The 20,828-nt window shown below is 49.5% G+C and overlaps 1 protein-coding gene across 2 annotated transcripts; it reads right to left on the reverse strand.

Annotated features, from left to right (window-relative positions):
* Nucleotides 1–2,448: 2,448 nt before the first annotated feature.
* On the reverse strand, nt 2,449–15,889 carry LDB1 (LIM domain binding 1). 2 transcript variants are annotated; one of them, XM_044665519.1, is made up of 11 exons: nt 15,555–15,889; nt 7,435–7,537; nt 7,205–7,249; nt 7,027–7,102; nt 6,702–6,804; nt 6,374–6,546; nt 5,950–6,072; nt 5,772–5,855; nt 5,488–5,611; nt 4,788–4,930; nt 2,449–4,186 (listed from the first exon to the last, which is right to left on the reverse strand). In XM_044665519.1, exons 1-11 carry the CDS (start codon nt 15,577–15,579, stop codon nt 3,956–3,958), a joined length of 1,230 nt encoding a protein of 409 aa, XP_044521454.1. In that variant the 5' UTR covers nt 15,580–15,889; the 3' UTR covers nt 2,449–3,955. The 2 variants fall into 2 exon arrangements, with proteins under 2 accessions (XP_044521454.1, XP_044521453.1); XM_044665518.1 differs by having other exon boundaries at nt 4,782–4,930; nt 15,555–15,888.
* Nucleotides 15,890–20,828: the final 4,939 nt, after the last annotated feature.

A 20,828-nucleotide genomic window follows, 5' to 3' on the forward strand; every position in this document is an offset into this window, starting at 1 on the left:
GTTATATTCACTTCATTCTCAAGATCTTTAGCAGTTTATGTCTTCCCAGGTTTCTTTGAATCCATACCTTTTTTCAATTTTTTTTTTACAATGCAATAATATTCCGTTACATTTATACATCTAAATTTATTCAATCATTCCCCAATTGACGGGCATCTACTTCCAGTTCTTTGCTTCTTAATTTTCTCTTATTGTCTGTTTGTTTCAGATTCTGCCTAGCTCTGGTGTTTTTCTGCAGCGTTTAAAAGTCCTCTATTTTATTTAGTCTTTTATTTTCTCCTCAAGATTGTATTCAAGTTATTCTTGATTGTAAGACTCTTTCTTTCTTTCTTCCTTCCTTCCTTCCTTCCTTCCTTCCTTCCTTCCTTCCTTTCTTTCTTTCTTTCTTTCTTTCTTTCTTCCTTCCTTCCTTTCTTTCTTCTTTCTTTCCTTTCTTCCTTCCTTCCTTCCTTTCTTTCTTTTTCTTTTTTTGTCTTTTGGTATATCATATTCCTTCCAAGATGTCCATCCTTTATGATACAGTATGTATAATCTTGTAAGAACTTGATTGTGGTTCCTTGGCATTTCAATATATATATTTTTTTATTATCAGTATTTTTTTCAAACCTGGAAGCTCTGGACTTTGGCTATGATATTTCTGGGTGTTTTCAATTTGGGGTTCCTTTTTGGGAGCTACTCAATAGATTAACTTTGTTTTGACTTTGTTTTCTGGTTCTAATAGATCCAGGCAGTTTTCTGTTTTGGTTTTTTGAGATACAGTATTCAGGTTTTTTTGTTTGGTAATTGTTGTCAGGGACTCTCACCTTTTCAGTCATTTCACCTTTTCAGTCATTTTCCTACTCAGCTAGGACACTCAAGTCTGTGGTACACAGGGTTGAGGGTTGAGGGAATAGCCTTTCTCCTCTAGACCTGAATCACACCAGCATTTTTAGGTTAACATCCCACAATCCCATTTGTGAGACCCCAGAAGGAAGAAACCGTAATATAAATATTGGAAAGAGGGTCTGGTACCTGCTATGGGTCCCTAGTTTGTTGCTAGACTCACATTTCTCTATTCTACTGGATTGTTTTCTTATTTCTTCACCTCTCAATCTTCACAATCTCAATCTGTCCACTTATTTCCTTCTCTTATCTCATCTCACTTCTCATAGAACAGTCTAGGACTGGGTAGTGGTCTGCCTAAACTCTCCTTGGCCTCCCCCTACTGTTTTTTTAATCCTTTCCAGTCATAGAATTCTCTATAGTGAAAGTCCAAGCCTTGGTAGAGACAGCTCTATCCCTTTATCTAAAGTTGTCTTTTTATAGACTTGAGTACTTCCTCCCAGGATTTTCTTTTGATTCATTAAACTAAGTTTTAGCCTAACACATCACTTCCAGCCCTAAGACTCCTATAATTTATCTTCCCCACCAAGCCTTAAACTACGATGAAATAAGAGACACAATACAGTACTTTTAAATTCAAATCCCCTGGGCCCCAAGTTCCAATCTCTTAGCAATAGCCCCTCCAGGAAATTCCCAAATGCCTTCTTTCCTGGTCATTTCAGGATAGTGTTGAATAGCCTGTGGTTGTATATGCTTTGGGGTTCTAGAGTGACCATATCTTTGTGTCCCTGTCTTCTCCCCTAGGTAGAAAGGCTTGCTTAGACTTCCTATATCCAAGTTTTATTGCTAGAGCTTTCAATGAGGAGATAATTCCTTTGGCAAAGGAAGAGTAATAATCACTGCTGGCCCAGACTTATTCCTCCCCAGCCAATATAATCTTCCCTCAAACTTTGCCACCATCTTCCCAGGAACAAATCCTCACTGCCTGCTCCCATTGTGAGGCTAACCCTAGCTCTAAGTCATGTTGCAGCCCTCTACCCCATCAAATTTAGAATTTAACTCCTGTGACCACCTCCAGGTTTCCTGGGGCCTGGGTTAAATTGAGAGAGAAGAAAAAGGCTTCCTTCTTTGCTGGCTTCCAAAAAGTGACAGTTGGGGGGAACAGTCTTGGGTGTGAATTCCACTGGGGAAGGTCAGTAAGGACCTAATTTCATAGGCCGGTGAGGCAGAATTAAAGGTCACAATGAATTGAAGTAAAGGAAAGAGAAGGGCTTCAATCAGGTTAACAGATGGATTAGTGGGAAGACAGAGGAGGAGCCAAAGAAGGTATGAGAGATGAAGAAAGCCAAGAATGGAATATGAGTACATGGGGGTTGGGGGAAGAGGTCATGGTGATTTGGGGGCTCCAAAGATGGGTGTAAGCTGGGAGGATTGGGTTTCAAAGAGATGAAAGTTGAGAAAATGAGTGCATACAACTGTGGAAGTCAGAATGGGTGAGATATGGCTACATATTTGAAGAACCAGTGGTGCTTTTCTTGGAAGTTCTTGGGTCAGGGAGAGGTCAGGAAGGGATTGAACAGTGAGTGATGCTGTTGGCAGTGTCAGTTACCAGTCAGGACAGAGTCAAACCGAAAAGTCTTTTTTATTGATCGGTACCATACAGGACTCAAATGGCCAAAACAAAAAAAGGCATTACAGCTGGGGAGCTAGGAATGGGGGTCCCTCTCTCCCACCCCTGCTCCCTCCAGCTCTGCTCTATTTTGCTCTGAGCTGGCTGTGTGGGATGGGGAGGAGTCACTGAAGATGGAAGGAGGTGGCTGAAGGCAGAAGGGACCCAGAAGTCTCCACTTGCCCATCTAGGAAACAGGGTTGAGAACCCCCATCTCTTCATCTTCCCTCCTGTGAAGAGTGTGTTGTATGTAGGTTTATGTGAGGGCAGCACAGGGTACTGAGGGATGGAGACCCTATTGCCAAACTGGGCTCAGTTGTACCCCCCAAACTCAAGGTGATAATGGACACTATTTTCCCCTAAAAGTTGACTCAGGATGCCACCTAGTGGCTCCACCCCAGTTAATTATAGGCATCCCTTCCTTCCCTTCTCCTGGAAGGAGCTGGAGATGGTTGGATTAGGGTGGGTGGGTGTGGTGTCAAGATCTTCCCCCAACCCCATACTTCCCCTTCCTCCCAACAGGAGACAAAATGCAAAACACAGAGACAAACACATGCCCCTCATCCCTATCCCTTAGAAGGAACCCTAGTAGGCACCATAGCCCCCAGGGTCCTCCCCACCACCACAGCTCTGGGATTTAAGTTAGAAGAGGAAACAGGGTGTGTAGGGGTGGGGTGGAGTGGGGAGAAGAGAGGATTTCTGGGCCATTCACAAGCACTAGGTACAGGGAAGGAAAGATGAAGGCCTAGGGAGTAGGCAGGACACAGTACATGGTTTACAATTGAGGGGTTGGGAAAAGGTTAGAGAGGTCCACCCCTTCCCTTTCCAGCCATCTCCAGGGGGAGGGAAGAGATGGTCTGTGTCTCCTTGGTCTGAAGCTCAAAAGGTATAAAATGGCCCAGCCCAGGCTCCTGCCTGCCTGAAGGTTGAATAAGAGCAGAGGGATAGGGGTGCTGAACCTAACACAGGGAGGAGGGAAGAAGGGGGAGAGATTGGGAGAACTTTTTTTAAACTTACATTTTTAATAATATTATTGTTTTTTAAAAAGTTGAGGATAGAAGGTGGTAGGAGGGAGCAGAGCTTAGCCCCTTGGCTGGAGGGGAAGGAGGCTGGGGTCTGAGGAGGGCAGGGAAAGAAGAGGGTGGATAAAGGCCTTGTGGCCAGTCCCCTCTTCCCCCCCCAGAGTTGGGGGTGGGTAGTTCATCCCGGCCGCCAAATGAGTCCCTAAGGGCAGTGGGCATAGGAACATTGCCCCTGGGCTCTACAGGGGTGGAGGTTGGGGGAGCAGAAACCAAGCATCAGGGGTACCACAGCTCTGGGGGAATGTCCAGACATTTCTTGGAGGCTGACCATTTCCCCATTCCCCTGACTTTCCAGTCCCTCCTGCAGGTAGATGGACAGCTGTAGGCTCAGTCTCTGGGATGCTGGTCCTCCCTCTGCTCCCAGGGTGGGCAGGTGGAGCCCTTACTGGGAGGCCTGAGATGTGGGGTTCTCCGACTTGCTCTCCTGGCTTGAGGGGGGTTTGCTGTTCCAGGGGCTGTTGGCACCCAGCGCTGGGGAGTTGTTGAAGCTGTCCTCGTCGTCGATGCCGTTGGCCGCATCAAATTGTGTGTTCTCCAGACGGGTGATGAGTCGCTCGTCCTCGTCCCCGAACTCCCCGCCCATCAGGGTGGGCTCCCCCACCACCATCACATCCTGAGAGCGGCGGAGGTCCCCAAACATAATCGGGGCAGCGGCATGCCTGGCCCCAGCAGGCCCTCACCCACAGGGATCCTGACCGCCCCCCAGGACCCCAACTTTCCCTCAGACCCAAATGATCCCAATCCACCCCCAAATCTGTAGGGACCCCAATTAATCCCAAATTCCCCACATTTGCAAGAACCCTGATCTACTTCCTCATATCCTTATCTCCATTCCCCAACATTCACTCCCTTCATCTTAACCCCAACACCTCTGACCTTCCTTAATATCCCAGATGCTTCTCTAGCATATGCTTAGGTTCCCTGACATCTATGAGAATCTCAATGTAGGGGCCCCTCAAAACACAAGTTTGTATGTCCTAGGGAAAGGGAAGAGGCCACAGACCTAGGTGGGGTGGCCAAGTGAGTGTGCATCTGCTTCCATGTGTGTGACTAGGTGTCCTTGCATGTGTGTATTCCCGTATCCCGTATTTCCATATGCCTGTGTGTCCCTGTGTCCACAATTGGAGTCACTGTACCCCAGGAGGGGAGGGTGGAGCTTCCTGAGGGGGCCAGAGAGAAGAGAAGAGAAGAGAAGCCGAGATGCTTACAGGTACCTGGCTGGAGAGCGCGAAGGTGCTGGCGGGGCTCTTCTTCTTGCTGTTGCTGTTGTTGGCGTTGCCGCCCCCTGAGCTCATTGTGCTGCCACCCGACATCTTCCGTTTCCGCCTCTTGCTTGGTTGCTGCCGTGCTGGTTCCGCTGCAAAAACAGAATGAGAAGTGGGTGAGACCAGACAGAAGGGTCATTGAATGAGCCAACCCTGGGAAACTCTTCAGCTCTGAGATTCTGTGCTTCAGTGGAATAAAAAATCTCAAGTCAAGGCCCAGCTATCATTGCTGGCACCTAAAGAGAGCCCTCTCTATCTCTAGCCAAGAAAGACCTGGATTCTCTGAGTGCAGGGAGGTCAGAGCTCAAGAGCCATCTATTTCTGAGGGAGTCAAGTCTTGGGAGGAATCCCAGGTTCTATTTTGATACCTCATTGAGAAGAGATGAACTTGGGTTCCTAAAAGCTATGCCAGGGGAGAGCTAGCTCCCAAGCTAGAAAGACTTTGATTTAAACTAAGTCTGGAGAAGATCATCACTAGATTGAATACTAGGGAATGAATTTTTTTGGCCATAGGAACTCAGGAATGTCCAAAACAAGAAGGAATGGGCCACCTATTACCAGGGGAGCAGAGGGCACCCACAATGATGAAACTGCAAATTTTCTGAGGCATGGGAGCAAGAGCCACATATACTGGGGTGGAGGAACTTACCGGGAGGTGCAACCATGCGCTGCCACTTCTGGAAGAGGCAGGTCTTGAGGCAGTCACGAGGGCTGAGGCTGTAAGTCTTGTGGCGGGACATGAGCTCCTGCATGGGCTCAAGGATCACACAGAGCTGGGGGCACAAGAGTTGGAGGGGAAGTCAGAACTAGAGGAGTCAGTTCTTAACCAGCTGCAAAGGCTGAGAAATGGGATGGAGTAGGGAAATGGTGTACAGCATCAGTCAGGGTACAGAACTTGGTGTGCTGGGAACAAGGCAATGGATGCTAACTCACTCGGAGGTAGTTGAGAGTGGAATTAGACAATCCACACCGAGTGATGTTCTTGGATAACTGATCCAGCATCTGGGGGTCCTGGGCCTGGAGAAGGTGGAGATGGGGGAAAACAGTTAAATATCCCAAAGCATGGCACCGAGTTCTCCCATTCCAGCAGGCATCCCCTTCCAGGACTTACATGCATGGCCAGAATGCTTCGAGGGATAAATTCACGATGCTGCCGGATGCTGAAGTGCCATGTCTTTATCCTCATCATGTCATCAAACATGAACTCCAGGTACAGTCGGCCTTCCACACATACCTGAGGACATACTTGTCACAAACCTGCCCTCCAACCTCCTCCCCTCCATACACACAAAGATCTATCTGCCTCCTTTCAAAGAACTCATCCTTTTAGACTCTCTCCAGGTCACCTGATTAGTTCAACTGTGTAGGAGGTGATCGTGAAAGCAGAAGGAGCACCAGATCACATACACACACCACCTGCCTAACAGGCTACATCATCTGAATCACTGTACTGCCTTATGAACTCACATTTACTTTCTTGTCTCTGTCTCCCATACCCTGACACCCAAACACCCACACCCACACATTCCCCAGACCTGGGTGAACATGGGCTTGCCATGCTGAGTGATCATGCTGCCCTGGTCACAGTCAAGGGACACAAAGTTGCTGTGGAAGGCTTCCTTAGGGTGCTTTAGCACATAGTATAGCTCTGTGGCACCCCCCTCAAAGATGCTACGGAAGTAGCGCGGGATCAGGGTCCGGCCAATAGCTGCAGAGATAAAACAAGACTCCTCAGGATGAAAGGAACCCACCATTACACTGCCCTCATTCACACCTAAGCGGAGCAAATCTGAGGGAAGATACAATTCCCTTCTGTAACCATTCCCTGGAAACCCAACTCCATACCAAAGTTCTGATACCCACTATATCTCTTTGGTCCATCCTCTAAACAGAAGGTGATGGTTAACATGGCATCGTCCTCAAAGAACTCAGTCGTGAAAGCATCCCACCAGAGATTGTCACACTCCTGCAGAGGATAGGAAAAGGTTGCTAGGATCTCAGAGGTTTCCAGGTTTGCCATGGGTAGGGACTCTCAGAAGCTAGCAGGTTAACAGAGGTAACAAAGCCTTCTGACATAAGTGGTTCCCATTTCTAATCGCTCCTCTCCTCAAACCCTGTCAGCTTTCTGTCCTCAATCTTTCTTTTCCCATAGACATAACCCCAACCTACCCGCTACCCCTAGACATACCTCTGTCCAGTTTTGCAGCCGCTTGTTTAACTCGAATATCCTGTAGTCTGTCTGGTTGCCATATGGTGTGTGCCTCCTACAGGGTGGGAAGGTCAGGATTGTCCCCCCAGGTCCCCTACTCATGCGGTCTCCCCATCCCTTTCCCAAAATCAGATCATTCCCATCACCAGCCTCTTACCCAATCCCAGGCTCCAGGTATGTAGGCGGGTACATGGGAGTTGGGCTGTGGAAAAAAGGGGCCATAAGAAAACACAGAAGTGGGGAATGAAGTGTACCACACAGCCTCTACTACCCTAACAAACCTTCAGCAGAAAAAGCTAAGAGGACTAGCCTAAAAAAAGAAAATGGGACTTGGGGGAAGACAGGTGAGTTAGGGTCTGAAGATAGCAGTGTGGATAGGACACTCACCCCACATCCCGATCCAGCATGGTGCCCGGGTGGAAGGGAGGAAAGGCGTTGCCGTTCGGGGGCTCCTTCGGTGAGTACAGCTTGAATGACTTTGAGGAACAACCTGGGGAGAGGAGACTACACTCAGGGGGAAGGGAATCTGAACAGTGAGAAGCTCAGGTCTCCATCTGGCTCTCAGTTCCTCTTTATTGAACCTTCTCTGTGACCCCTACTCTGCGAATAAGAGACACCTGAGTTTAGAAAAAAAGCAGTCACACATAACAACTCTGACCTCCACACCCTGGGGAGAGGAGCTCCCAAGAACATGCCACTGCTCAGCACATTCATGCTCACACACCAGCTCAGACATGAAGGCTATGCCCCCTACCCACCAGATACTCATATTACAAAGGGGTTGTGGTGAAATAAAGAGAGCAACTTGGGCCTACATGTTTATTTTGATGAATAGAAGGGTAGGGGAAAGGGAGAGAATCTTACTCTTATGCCACCAATGCCCTAAAGAGACAAGTCTGAGTTGTCCCTAGTCTTACCCCACCACTATTTAAAGAAGGACACTTGGAGAGGCAGCCCAGAGAGTCCTTGGCCCTTCCCATCCCTTCCCTGGGCAGCAAAGGGGAGCCTCTTCTGTCTCCACCCACCAGATAAACAGTTGTGTTACCCTCCCCCTCAACGGCCTATCTCTTATCAGTCCCAAGCCGTCCACTACACCACTACACCCAAGGCAGGTGTGCCCCCAAGCCAGGGACTCAGCCTTAACCCCTTCTCTTCTAAGACTGTCTCCACTGAAAGCCTTTCCATCCTACAAATAGGAATAGTCGGGCTTGTGTCATGGGAGGGAAGTCTTGGCAATGGGTAGAACAGATCTAGGTGTGGATGTGTATGTATATGGAAGAAATTTTCCCAAAGACCACCATAATGCTGGTTAGCATCTTCCTTAGGTAAAAGAGAGGGCTGAGAGAGGAGCGAGTATCCCAGATAACTATACATTTTGACCACAGGGTAAGAGGTGAAACACGGATTCTCAGTCCAACAGTCTGGCCATTTCTAAGACATCACCTGCACCTGGGTTCACTTTCATAGCTGCAATGTTCATCTCCCCAAAAGGTCCAGCCTCCATAAGAGTAAAATGGTCTAGAGCTAAGGTTGCTTGGCTCAGGAGTTCTGAGTGTCTCTCAACTCCCTACATTCTACTCTTCATCTGTGTGAGGAAGCTTTATCTGTCTCTAGAGAAGGGAAGGGGGGTACCCCAAGATAACTCCAAGTCCCTTTCCACTATTCCCCAAATCAAACCTTGTGTATACTGATGGGGAAAGGAGAGGATTCTATTAGCCCCTCTCCCAGCCCAGGGCCAAGATCTTATAAGGGATCTCTACATTCCATGGCACCCCCCTATCCTCCCCCCCGCCGTGCAGGTCAGATACTGTGTCTGCCTGTGTACATATGTTCACACACCTTGCCTCTGTACCCAGCTCGCCCCAACATGCCTAACACCAGGTGGAACAGGGCAGCCTTGGGCAGGAGCAGAGTATGGGAAGCATAAGCACCATTCCCCTCCCCCTACAACATGCTCCTAATACAACCCAGAGTGTGAACACGCTGCCATAAGCTAGTCTGGCCAAGGTAGGCTGCTCCAGAAGGGGATAGAGTACCAGTTACCCAGATTCCACCATTTTATAACTCTTCCTGCCACCCTCCTTGAAGGCTGCTCTCTACTTCAGAAGAAACAGGTATGCAAAGGCCCTGATCCAGGTCCAAGAGTCACAGAACATGAAGTGCCAGAGCCAGGACTAGGATACAAACCAAGTAGTGAAGACCTCCAGCCCCAGGCCCTCTTGGAATATACAGGCAAAATTCACCCCAACTACCTTCCTAGTTCCATGAGGACTTCAGGGGAGAAAGGATTCCCAGGGCTTGCTCTCTGGAAGAGTGCTCAAGAGGGATCAGTTTTTCCACTTGTGAACTGGGAAGAATATCCACTTACTTAGTATCTGGGGCCGGCAAGAGGAGAAAAGGGCAAGATGAGATGCCCCCAAACACAAAATGGTGGGAAATGAATTAAAGGGAACCTTCAGGATGGACTTTTGTCCCCATCTTTGGATAATGGGCACAGCCTCAGACTTGCTGACCTACCAGGCCCACAGCAATTCCCAGCATCCCAGTCCAAGGGGGGGAAGGGAGGGGAATCCCTGGTGGGGGTAAAGCACAGAGACCATCTGTCCCTGTTACTCCCTACCCTCTCACTAGCCAGAATAGGAAAGAAAAGGGTGAACCAAGCTTTGAAGGTCTGGAGGGGGAGGGGGGAATGGGAATGGAGGAGTGGGTTTGGTCAGACCAAAAGATTGGGGAGCCTCAGATACTGATCTCAGGCCTAAATCCCCTTTCACCCTTTCCTAGACGGGAGTAGGTACTAGGAAAGCAAAAGGCAGAACTGGAAAACTTTTCTGGGACAAAGATGGGGGTTGGGGTGGGGTGGGTGTGCAACTCTAGCTACAGCCAATTCTATGGGAACTAGCCTGACAGCCCTCTCCCCCCAGAGGCCAGAGGTCATGAGGCCTAGCCCTAGGAGGAAAGATCTTATGTCCCAGCAGGACCAGACCCCTTTCCCTCCCATATCCCCCCACAATTGGGCCTGCCAGGACTTACCTGGGAGAAGTGAGGGGACAGTGTGGGGTGGTGGGTGCTGCTCTCAGCAGGGAGGGGGCCAGCAGGGTGGGGGTGGGGGTACTCAGCTTCTCATCTCTCTGGCCAGCTCTGCTCTACTCTCGGCGGAGCAAAGGGACGGCTGGGCCCGGCTAGCCCAGCCACACAAAAGCTCCCACACCTCCAAGCACCAGGCACAATGGGCCCCAGGCCAGGGAAGAAAGTTCCTCGGGTCAAGGGGCCCTGGGCTAAGGGTCTGGGGAGCTGGCCCTGGGGGCAGGGGGCTACCAGGAGGCCGCGGGGAGCAGGGAGCTCTCTTTGTTTGCAAGATTTCCCTCAACAATGGCCACCGCTTCGCTCTGCTCTGCACTCCTCTCTCTCTCTCTCTCCTCCTCCTCCTCCTCCTCCTCCTCCCTGCTGCCGCCGATCTCTGCCTCTGCCTCCAAGCAGCCCGCCGCAAGCGGCCCGACCGACTTCCCCTCCCTGCTGACCAGGCCTGCAGGGCCCCTCTGTTAGGGGCTCCGGGGAGTCACAGCTCAGCTCCAACACTCACACAGACACAGCCACACATAGACACACACACACCTCCAGCCTGCCTCCAGCCAGCCAGCCAGCCAGCCAGCCAGCCAGCCAGCCCGCTTGCTCGCCCGCTCGTTCTCCCTATCCCTCTTCCTTCCTTCCTTCCTTCCTCCCTCCCTCCCTCCTTTCCTCTTCTCTCCCTCTCTCCCCCCCTCTCTCCTTCTCTCCCTCTCCTTCCCTCCCTCCTTCCCAGTGTCTCTCAGAAAGAGGCCCCAGGGCCGGAGGAGGGTGGAGCTGGACCCTGCTGGCTCCACCCTCCCCCAGCTCCCTCTGCCTCCTCTCCTCTCCCATGAAAGAGGAAGAAGGAGGGAGGGAGGGACTGCTTGGGCTGAGAAAAACAAAAGAGAGACAGAGACTATGAGAGAAACAGAAAAGGAAAAAAAAAAGACAAGGCTAGAGGGAAGAAGAGATGAAAATGACTATGAAGAGGGCAGAGGAGGGGCTCAGAAGGGCAACAAACCTCACTGTCCAACAAGGCTGAAGCTGGCAACAGGCCCCCCAGGGGGGATCAGCTCCCCTTGTCCCGGCCTGGGGGGGAAGACGGAAGTCAAGTCCTAGGGTTGAGGAGGGGGTTTCCCCCCCTCCCCCCATACTCAGAATGAGAGGAAGCCCCAAAGGGCTTTTTTTGTTGGTTTTGGGTCCCATACAAGTTCTGACTGGGGCCTAAAAACACTTTCCTCCTCAGGACTCCCAGCTTCCAGGACCTAACCCAAGGAGGTCTCTAGTTCCAGCTTTCTAGACTCCATGTCATCTCTTCCCTGCCCCATGGACTCACTCCTCCCAGCTCCCACAGGTTCCTCCTTTGGTTACTACTGCCGCCGAGGGACCTGCCCAAGCATGACCCCTCACACCAGGAGCTTGTAATGGTACCAGGATGCCAGAAGGGCAGGTCACCATTTGGAGGGCGAGGCAGAACAGCAAAGAGGAGAGTGCCTGTTCTGAGGCAGCCTGGGATGTGCTACCCCTACCTCAGCAAACAATCTAATCGGATGCCTCAACACACATGGGGCCTTTAAGGTGGCACAAACTAAGGGCTTAAACTAAATCTCCAAGATGCCAAGAATCTGTGATTCTGTAATCCCTTGGGATTTGGGGGACAATATCCAGAACAGTGTCCTCTTCAATTCTCTCCCTACCCAGACCAAGTGAAGTACTCAATCCCACTTCTCCCTCCCCTGAGTTCTCCTATCACAACAACATCCCTCAGAGCTATACCAGGCAACCTGCCAGAGAGGGCTCTCCCTACCTACTGACCCAGTGATGCCCACAACCTGTCCTGCAATCTACATGCCCTAATGTGGCACTGGCCTGATAAACACAGGTTTCAGCACCAGGGCCCCAGGCTGAAGGAATCATCCGTGATTCTTAACTTTTAGAGCCAAAGCAGGTCTGCCTATTTATTATCTGTATGGTCCTTTCACAGAACCATCAAGCAGGTACTATCACTCCCCTCTTACAGGTGGGTGAAACAAAGACCACAGAAGTGACTTGACTTATGTCACACACAGAGTGGTAGAGCTGGGAATAGAAATTAGTTCCTTTGACTCTTACTTCAGAGTACAGAGACCTCTCATCCCCTTAATCATTACATTCTATGTACCCATGCCACCCAGCCAGCTACCTTGTATGTCTGTGATACCACCACACAAGGTACAGCTTGTCCCACAGCCCACTCTTTCCCACCTAACCTCATCCCTCCAGAGCCTCTGTGCTACAAGCCCAGCCCCCTCAGCTGCTACCACCCCCACCACCCCCACTCCCATGGGGCCCATTCAGGAGCTCAGAAATAACCAGGAAGGGGAAAAGAGAGGCACTTTGGCACATTATCAAAAAACTTAGCCCCCCACTCAGCCTCCAGTTTCCCCACCCCAATCTAACGAACTGAATCAGGAGAGGCAAAGAGACGGGGGCAGAAATGAAAACAAAATTAGAGACAGAGGAAAGGAAAGGGGGATTAAAGGACATCAAGTGCCAAAGTAGAGGGCAGGAGGATGATAAGACCTCCCCTCACCCCCCCCTCACCCCCCAAGTACTAGGCAGGAGTCTGGTACCCACAGCTCCCGCCCCCTACCTGGGCCCCTAGGCTGCCCTGACCCCAGCCCCCTCTCTCCTTTGTCTTCACCCAGCCTCCCGCTGGCCTGGCACTCTGCCATCCCCTCTCCCTGGCTCCCAGCCTTGGCCTCAGCCTCCTCCTCCCTTATTCCCCATCTTAACCCTTATAGGGCAGATATCACCACCCCCTAGCACTGACTAGGGGACAAGCTTCCCGGGGTTCCCCACCCCCCACCTCCAGGATACTGCAGGGGGCAAAGCTGCAGGGAGGAAGGGGTCTCTAGCCAATGTTTAGTTCCTTTTTCATGTGCATGCTTCTGTTTTTGCCTGTGCCTGTGTGCTCATGTCTGTGTGACTATGCCTTGGTGTGTGCTGTGTGTGTGTGCTCGCTATGTAAGTCTCCCAGGCTCTCTCAGTCACATGTGTGGGGCATGTGCTGTCTCTGCTGTACTGGGGGAGGGAGGAGGAGTCGGAGACACAGACCTACGTATGCACACAAAGGAGGAGGAAGCTTCAGAAGGCGACCAAACCTGGTCTGCCCAGCCTGAGAACTTGGGTGCTGAAGGCCTCTTCAGGGCCCAGGTACTTCCAAGGTTGCAAAGAGCAAATATTTCTTTGTGTGTTTCCATGCATGAGTTTCCCTGCATCCTTCTACATGATATATGTTTATACATGTGTCTGTATATTGTGTTTTTCAGCCAATATTTCTTTGGGTATATTTCCAGCAGCCTGTCTGCTCATACCCCAAATAGGTAAATCCCTTGTCTGCTGGATTCTCTAGGTTTGAAGAATCATAAAAATGCAATACTCAGGTCCCCCTTATTCCCCTGCCTTCGGACCTTTCTATCTTTCTGCCCACCTGTCAATTGAGGCCCTCTCTAAAGTCTAACCTATAACTATCCTCTTTGATAGTCTTCAAGACACAAATGGAAAGGGCCTGACTCTTCTCTCTGGTCTTCTCTACCACGTACTCACACTTGGGGAAAACACAAATGTGTCCTCTAATAACCTCTCTCAGCTATATGTGTCAAGTACAGTAGGGTGCAGGCCCTATGGCCTCAGGATTGGCATACCCTACATTATAGGGCCTACAAAATTCTATCCCCTCCTGGTGGCAAAACTGCAATGATGGCTCTCAGGCATCTATCTATCCAGCCATCTCACCCTTTCCCTAGGCTAGGTAGAAAGGGAGAGGAAGAGGGGGAAAGGGAAAGAGAAGAAAGATTCCAGCAACAAGACCCATGAGTTTATCCTTAGCCCCCCTCCTTTACTTTGAGCCCTGGTTTTTCCGGATGAAAAGGGAGTAAAGATACCAGTGGGGTCACCAGAAGTAGGTAGAGAGAAAGGTCAGAGGTAGGGGAAAGTTGGGATTGGGGAAAGAGTCAGGAGTAGAGTCTCCAGTATAGGAAAGAAACTAATCTCCCCAATATGAAAGGGGCTAAATCTCTTTCCTTCTATTACACAATCACCCAAATTCTGCTGGGGCAAGGACTCCCTTTTTCCCCTAGAGAAATAAGTTTCTCAGCATTCACTGTCCTTAAATATATGAAGCTCAAAGACTGACCCTAACCAACTCAATTAAGGCTAGTGGTGCCTTTTGCCTAGTCTCACCTCTAGAGATAGCAGGCACTTTAAATGTTTGAGTAGCCTAGAGGTCATATGACTCACAGATTGCCTAAGGAGATGGAATAGGCTGATGTGGAATATAGAATCCTCGGCTCCTTATAATAGGTGTCTTCCTAAGACAAGGCCACTATCACTCTTCTAGGCAACACCTATACCAGCTGGGAGGTCTACATTCAATCCTGATAAATAAGAAAAAAAAAAGCCACAGGTTCTATGAAGCTATCTATACACGATATAGGGTGGCTCCATATCTCAGGTATGGGACCCTAAGGGTATGAACCAGCCCCAGAGGCCAGACATCTTGGGGTGGCAGCAGGGGGAACTTTCCTGGAGATCCTTCTTTACCAGCCCTCCCCCATCCCCCTTATGTCTTCCCTTCATCCTTTCTCCATTTCCTAAGACTGTAAAAAACAACCCCTTGGTGCCTAGATCCAAAACTTTTAACAGGCCACGGCAGGTGGAGAATATATTCGGAAGGAATATGGTAAATGGCATGGGTTCTGAGACAACTCTATAGCCTCTAAGCCACCTTTATCCCTAGCGTTTACTTGGTGGGGGAAAAGGTCAGATACTACTTCTTGGGTTCTTCTCCCCAGTTATTCCAAGCCCCCTACTCTGAATCACAAGCAGAGGAACAAGGCCCAGAGGCCCAATTACTGGTGCCCCCAGTGGGGGCACTGGTGCCCCCTCTTGGGGGCAGTTGTGCCAGGCAACAGGCAATGAGGCCCAGAGGGGAGGGGCTCCAGACGGCACCCCCTTCCTTCAATGCAGCGGCGGCCCCCCCCCCCCCCAGGTACCCAAGAGAGGAAAGAGAGCAGGGTCAGGCAGAAGGGATAGTACATCAGGGAGGGCTGGAGTGGAGGGGGGGGGCAACCTGCGCTGGCCAATCACAACTCTCTGATGACCTGGGTGGGGGGGGTCAAAAGTCCCAAGCCACTTCTGATTGGCCAACGTAACTGGAATTCTGGGAATTCCACCCCCTCCCCTCGTCGCACCCCCCACCCCCAGGCGCCTCTGGGCTGCTGCGCATTTTCAGGGGGGGAGGAGAAGTCCCTCCCCAGGACAGCTAGGCTAAGCCCCCTCCCCCCTAACATCCATACACATACATACACACACACACTCATATCCACAACCCAACAGTCCCCTCCTTCCCAGCCCTGCAAGTTTACACCAAATGGGGTGGGGGGGTTGCTGCGGTGGGTGGGGGCGAGGTGTCCACTCACCAGGGCAGGCGCAGCCCACTGACATCTTCACATCGCCCGCTGCGGGGGGCCCAGCCGAGTCACGGTGCCCGCCGCGCGCGGGGACAGGCTGGGCATGGGCCGCCGCCGCCTCTTCCTCCTCCTCCTCCTCCTCCGCCTCCTCTTTGGCTGCCGCCCGTAGCCCAAGCCCGAGCCCCGGCCTCCGCGCCGGCCTTCGCGCCGGCCCCGGGGTCCGCCAGCCCCTGGCGCGAGGGGCCTGCAGGCTGGGCAGGAGACAGGAAGGAGACCTGTCTGTGCGCGCGTGTGTGCGAGTGTGCGCGCAAGGCTGTGCGTGTGTGCGCGTGTGCGGGTGCGTGTCTGGGGCGCTCCCTCCCAGCCGCCGCCGCCGCCGCCGCTCGCAGGCGGCCCCGCGCCGGCGCCCAGCTCTCCGCCTCGCTCGCTCGCTCGCGGGTCCCTGGCTCCCTCCCTCCTTCCTCTTCCCTCCCTTGCTCGCTCGCTCGCTCGCTCCCTCGCTCCCCCGCCTTCCCGGCGCCGCTGGGTTGGGCTTTATTAATATGCTAATTGAGGCGCGGGTGGGAGGGGAGAACTGAGCCGTGTGTATTCGTGTGTGCGTGTGTGTGCGTGTGTGTCAAAGTGACCCGAGCTGGGGAGGGGAGGCTTCAGGGAGCGGGCATGTGACGCAGCTTTTAAAGGAGAGACGGGGACCTAGACTGGGGGTGGGGGAGGGGGGAAACATAGGCTCCGAGAGCTCCACTAGATGAAGGTTCCCCCTGCGACCCGGAGCTTTTGGGGCTTAGGAGCCGAGGGAAGGTGGGGAGGAGGAGCGAACGGTGCCCAGCAATGATCCCTCCCCACCCCACGATCACCAGTGTCCGCCTGGGTGCCTAGCAGGAAGGGAAAACCTTTCCCCCCTGCATCTCCCTGGTGTCCGCTATATCCTTGCTGGCCGGTACTGAATGAGTTAATGAACCCCTACCCTTTCTTCCCCAAAGCACCACGTCGTTTTAGGTTGTTTTTTTTTTTTTTTTTTGGGGGGGGGTGCTGGTTGGAATGGGAGATTCCATAGGCTAGAGCTGATGGGAAATCCTGGCCTGGATGCTACCTCTCACCTGCCAGAAGTGTGTGTGCCTGTGTGAGATTTCACCAGGATCTGGTCTCAGAGACTAGCAAGAGAGGCCCTTCTCAGTCTTAGGACACTACTTCTTCTGTGATGAGATTGCAGGTTCCGGGGTTGGGGGAGGGGGGCGCAAAAAGTCATGATGGATCCTTCAGTGTGGGGTGCCTTGGCTTCCCTATCAACTCCTCAAGGCCACTCTTTCCCAAATAAATCAGGTCATTAGGTCTGCATTCTGTGGCCTAGCTCCTGGGAATAGTTTGGGGATTCTGAGCATTTGGGAGGGGATTGCTTTCAAGGCAGGCCTCCCCCACCCACCCCCAAGTCCCGGGGCCCAGCTGCTGCCCCACTTTCATAAACAGGAAATGCCTATTAGAGTGAGGGGAGGGGGCAGAGGTGTATATAAGGGGGAGTTGGCTTACCCTTCCCCCTCCTTCCTGGGGTGTCTTTAGCTGCTTGCCCTTTCCCTTGACTTCCTGGTGAGGTGGAGGAAGGCTTTTGCTTGCCCTCTGGGGAATAATTGTTGCTTTCCCTTTTATGATATCCACCCCCCCTTTAAGGAGGGCATAGACCCTGAGACTTCCTCCCCTGGCACTCTACCTCCTTGGTGGGGGAAAGGGGTTCTTACTGATGTGTAACAGTTTACAGATGCATAGATTCACTTACCACCATTTTAGTTTTCTGTGGGACAAACAGAGACCAGATGAGCAGCACCAAGGTGAATTCTAGAGTTAGGCATTGTCACAATAAGATCTACCTTGATTGCCCTTCCCTCTAGCCAAAGAGAGGGGTCAGAGCCGGTAATGAAGCTAGGAAGACACATTTCTTCCAACTCAGTCCCTCCCACACATCCTCTTTGGTCAAATCAGTCCTTCACCACCTTTCCTCAAACCACTCTTCTCTCATAGGTCAAGAAGGCTGGATTAAAGTTAGCTCCATCCTCCACAGTCTCATCCCTCACCATGGACTTTCCCTTAGAATCTCTCATTTCTCCCTTCCCCAACTCATCTCAAAGATCTTAGAGAGTAACATTTTCCCCTCTGTTAAATGAAAGGACTAGACCCTAGGCCTCTTTGGAGAATCTTTTCTGAGATCAAGTGCCTAGAGGGCAAATTCAATCTGTCCGTGAGTCCCGTTTTATCCGAGCGAGCTAAGGGAGAAAGTGCTTGCTTGGGGCTGCTGGACTGAGAGGTGGAGCATGCAAAAAATGTCCTCAGGCACTGGGAAGGAGGGAACCTAGCAGCTCCCCCAGTGCAGGCTCTGCACTTGTGCCAATACTGCTGATCTCCAAGATCATTTCCAACTCTAAATTCTGCAATTTTTTTGAACATGGAATCATGAATATATTAGGGGAGAATTATGCCATTAAAAAAAAAAAAACTTTTACCTTCTGTCTTAGAATTAATATTGTGTATTGGTTTCAAGGCAGAAGTGCAGTAAGGGCTAGGCAATGGAGGTTAAGTGACTTGCCCAGGGTCACACAGGTAGGAAGTATTTGAGGTCAGATGTGAATCCAGGACCTCCCATCTGTAGGCATGGCTCTCAATCCACTGAGCCACCTGGCTGCCCCTAGAACTATGCCATTTCGAAAAGCTCAGGCCTTAACTAGAAGTCTCTATTTGATTTTTGTGATCTCAAAGTGATTTCTTGATTTCAGAGGCTCTTATAATGAAATTGTTACCTCCTAAGGTTCTGCTTCTAGCTCTGACAGACAACAATTCTGAATATGATTCCAAGAGATTCCTGACCCCCTCACCTAGTATAAAGAATTGAGGAGTGGTCAGGTTGAAGAAAGGCCCAGTGACTGTGGTAGAGAAATTGTCCCTAACACCTCCACTCCCATAGTCACCTGATCATCTTCCCCTTTAGGCTATTCATTTCATCCAACTAGCCAGGTCAGATTCCAGGAGGGACAGAGAGCATCTCAAGGTGATTTCCTCCCCACCTCACAACTACTATTGCCCCCCATCTCCTAAACCAGGTAAGAGCTTCCAGTTGGCTATGAAGCGCAGATATTTCTGTGTCTGGGTCTTGAACCTGACAAAAAGGGGATGAGATAGTCTCATATAGAGGAAAAAGCATTCACTAGCCTTCCAGTCAGAAGATTTAGGTGCTAACCATTGCTTTTCTGAGAAGGATGGATGGGGCAGAACTACAGTCCACCTTTTGGAGGCACATGGGCATTGGGAATTTCTGAGTGAGTGAACAATAAATTTTACCAGTGCAGGAAGTTCTCAAGTGGGGAAAACTCCTTTACCCATGTAGTTGGGTAACTATTTAGAAATTCATAGTTCAATTGCCTAAAACATTAAGATTTGCCCAAGGTCACAGTATGTATCAGAAACTGGATTGGAACCGACTGAGCTCCTCCTGGTTGGGTGGGAATATTATGAAAATTAAAGCAATCTCTCCCCTCCAAGTACATCTTACCTAGGCTATTGCAGTAGCCTAATTGTTCTCTCTGTCTCCAATCTTTTTCCTCTTAAATTTATCATCCACGACAAAGAATTGGAGACTGAGGGGGTACTAATTGTTTGGGAAATGGCTGAAAAATTTATGGCATATGAAGGTATATGAAATATACTATAAGAAATCATGAAGTGGTTAGTTTTAGAAAAACCCAACAAAATATAGGAAGTGATATCAAGTAAAGGAAGCAAAAGAACTAGGAGAACAATTTATACAATAATGACAAAATTGTCAAGATGAACAACTTTGAAAGACCTGAAAACTTTGATCAACAAAATGAGGAACCACTATTTCAAAGGACTCTAGTTGAAAAGTGCTATCTACCTCCAGAGAGCTGATGAAATTAAAAGTTCAGATTAAGGTATATTTTCTTTTTCTTTTCTTTCTTTCTTTTTTGGATACAGCTAAGATGGGAATTTGCTTTGTTTGGCTATACATATTTGTAATGGTTTTGTTTTTCCTTGCCTTTTTTGTGGGAAGGGATAGGTGGAAGGGAGAGAATTCAGAATTGAAAACAAAATTTTATTTAAAAAAAAACAATCAGGGACAAAAAAAATTATCATGGACAAATTATGCAAAATCCGTGTCACAATCTAACCAAGTCACTCTCCTATTTAAAAAAACAAAACAAAAACAAAACTTCAGTGGCTCCCTATTGCCTTTAAGATAAAAGAAAAATTTCTTAGCCAGGCATTTAAAGACCTTAGAAATCAGGTTCCAATCTACCTTTCCAGCCTTATTACTCCTATTAATGTGCTTTTTATTCCACTCAAATTGGATTACAAACTATTAACTGCATTGGAAAACCCAGCTGAATTTATATAATCTGTTCCCCATGCTTGGAAAGCACTTACTCCTTTAAAAAAAAAAAAAGTTTTATTGACTTCACTGTCATTTTCTAATGACTCCTCCCCAACCCCCAAGAGAATGCTTCCTCATAATAAGTGAGTGCAGTTGAGCAAAATAAATCAACACATTGACTTAGTCTGAAAATGCACGTCTTCTTCCATAGTTCTAATTCAACCCTTCTCTTTGGAGAAGTGGGGAGTATGCTTTATCCTGGAACTTATAGAGAGGTCTCCCTCATTGGAACTTGAGCTACTTGAGAGCAGAAACTAGCTTTTTCTTTTCTTTTTAAAAAACTCTTACCTTCTGTCAATATTAAGTATCAGATCCAAGGCAGAAGAGTGGTAAGGGCTAGGCAATTGGGATTAAGTGACTTGCCCAGGGTCTCACAGCTAGGAAGTGTCTGAGGCCATATTTAATCTCCAGGTCTGGCACTCTATTCACTGAGGCACCTAGCTACCCTCAGACTAGCTTTTCTATTTGTATCCCCAGAGCTTAGATCTGTGCTCTATACATAGTAATTGGTTAATAAATGCTTTTGCATTTATTTATTCTTAGAAGTCATGATTGATCATCTCACTGATCAGAGTTCTGAAGACTCAATGGTACTTAATATTTATTGATTACTTATTGTGGCCATGACATAAACTGTTTTCTGTACTTTTCAATGTATTGGTGTATAAGTACAATGTATAGGTATAATGTATGTCTTTCCAAGTTCTCTGAATTCTCCTTATTCATCATTTCTTATGACTTAATATACCTTTTAATTCAAATACATTGCAATTTATTCCCCTATTCCCTAATCAATGAGCAATCTTCAACTTGGTTTAGCCTGCCTGCCAAGACAGTTTACTATGGTGTGG

This window comes from Gracilinanus agilis, chromosome 2 (genome assembly GCF_016433145.1).
Source record: "Gracilinanus agilis isolate LMUSP501 chromosome 2, AgileGrace, whole genome shotgun sequence".
Taxonomy (NCBI): domain Eukaryota; kingdom Metazoa; phylum Chordata; class Mammalia; order Didelphimorphia; family Didelphidae; genus Gracilinanus; species Gracilinanus agilis.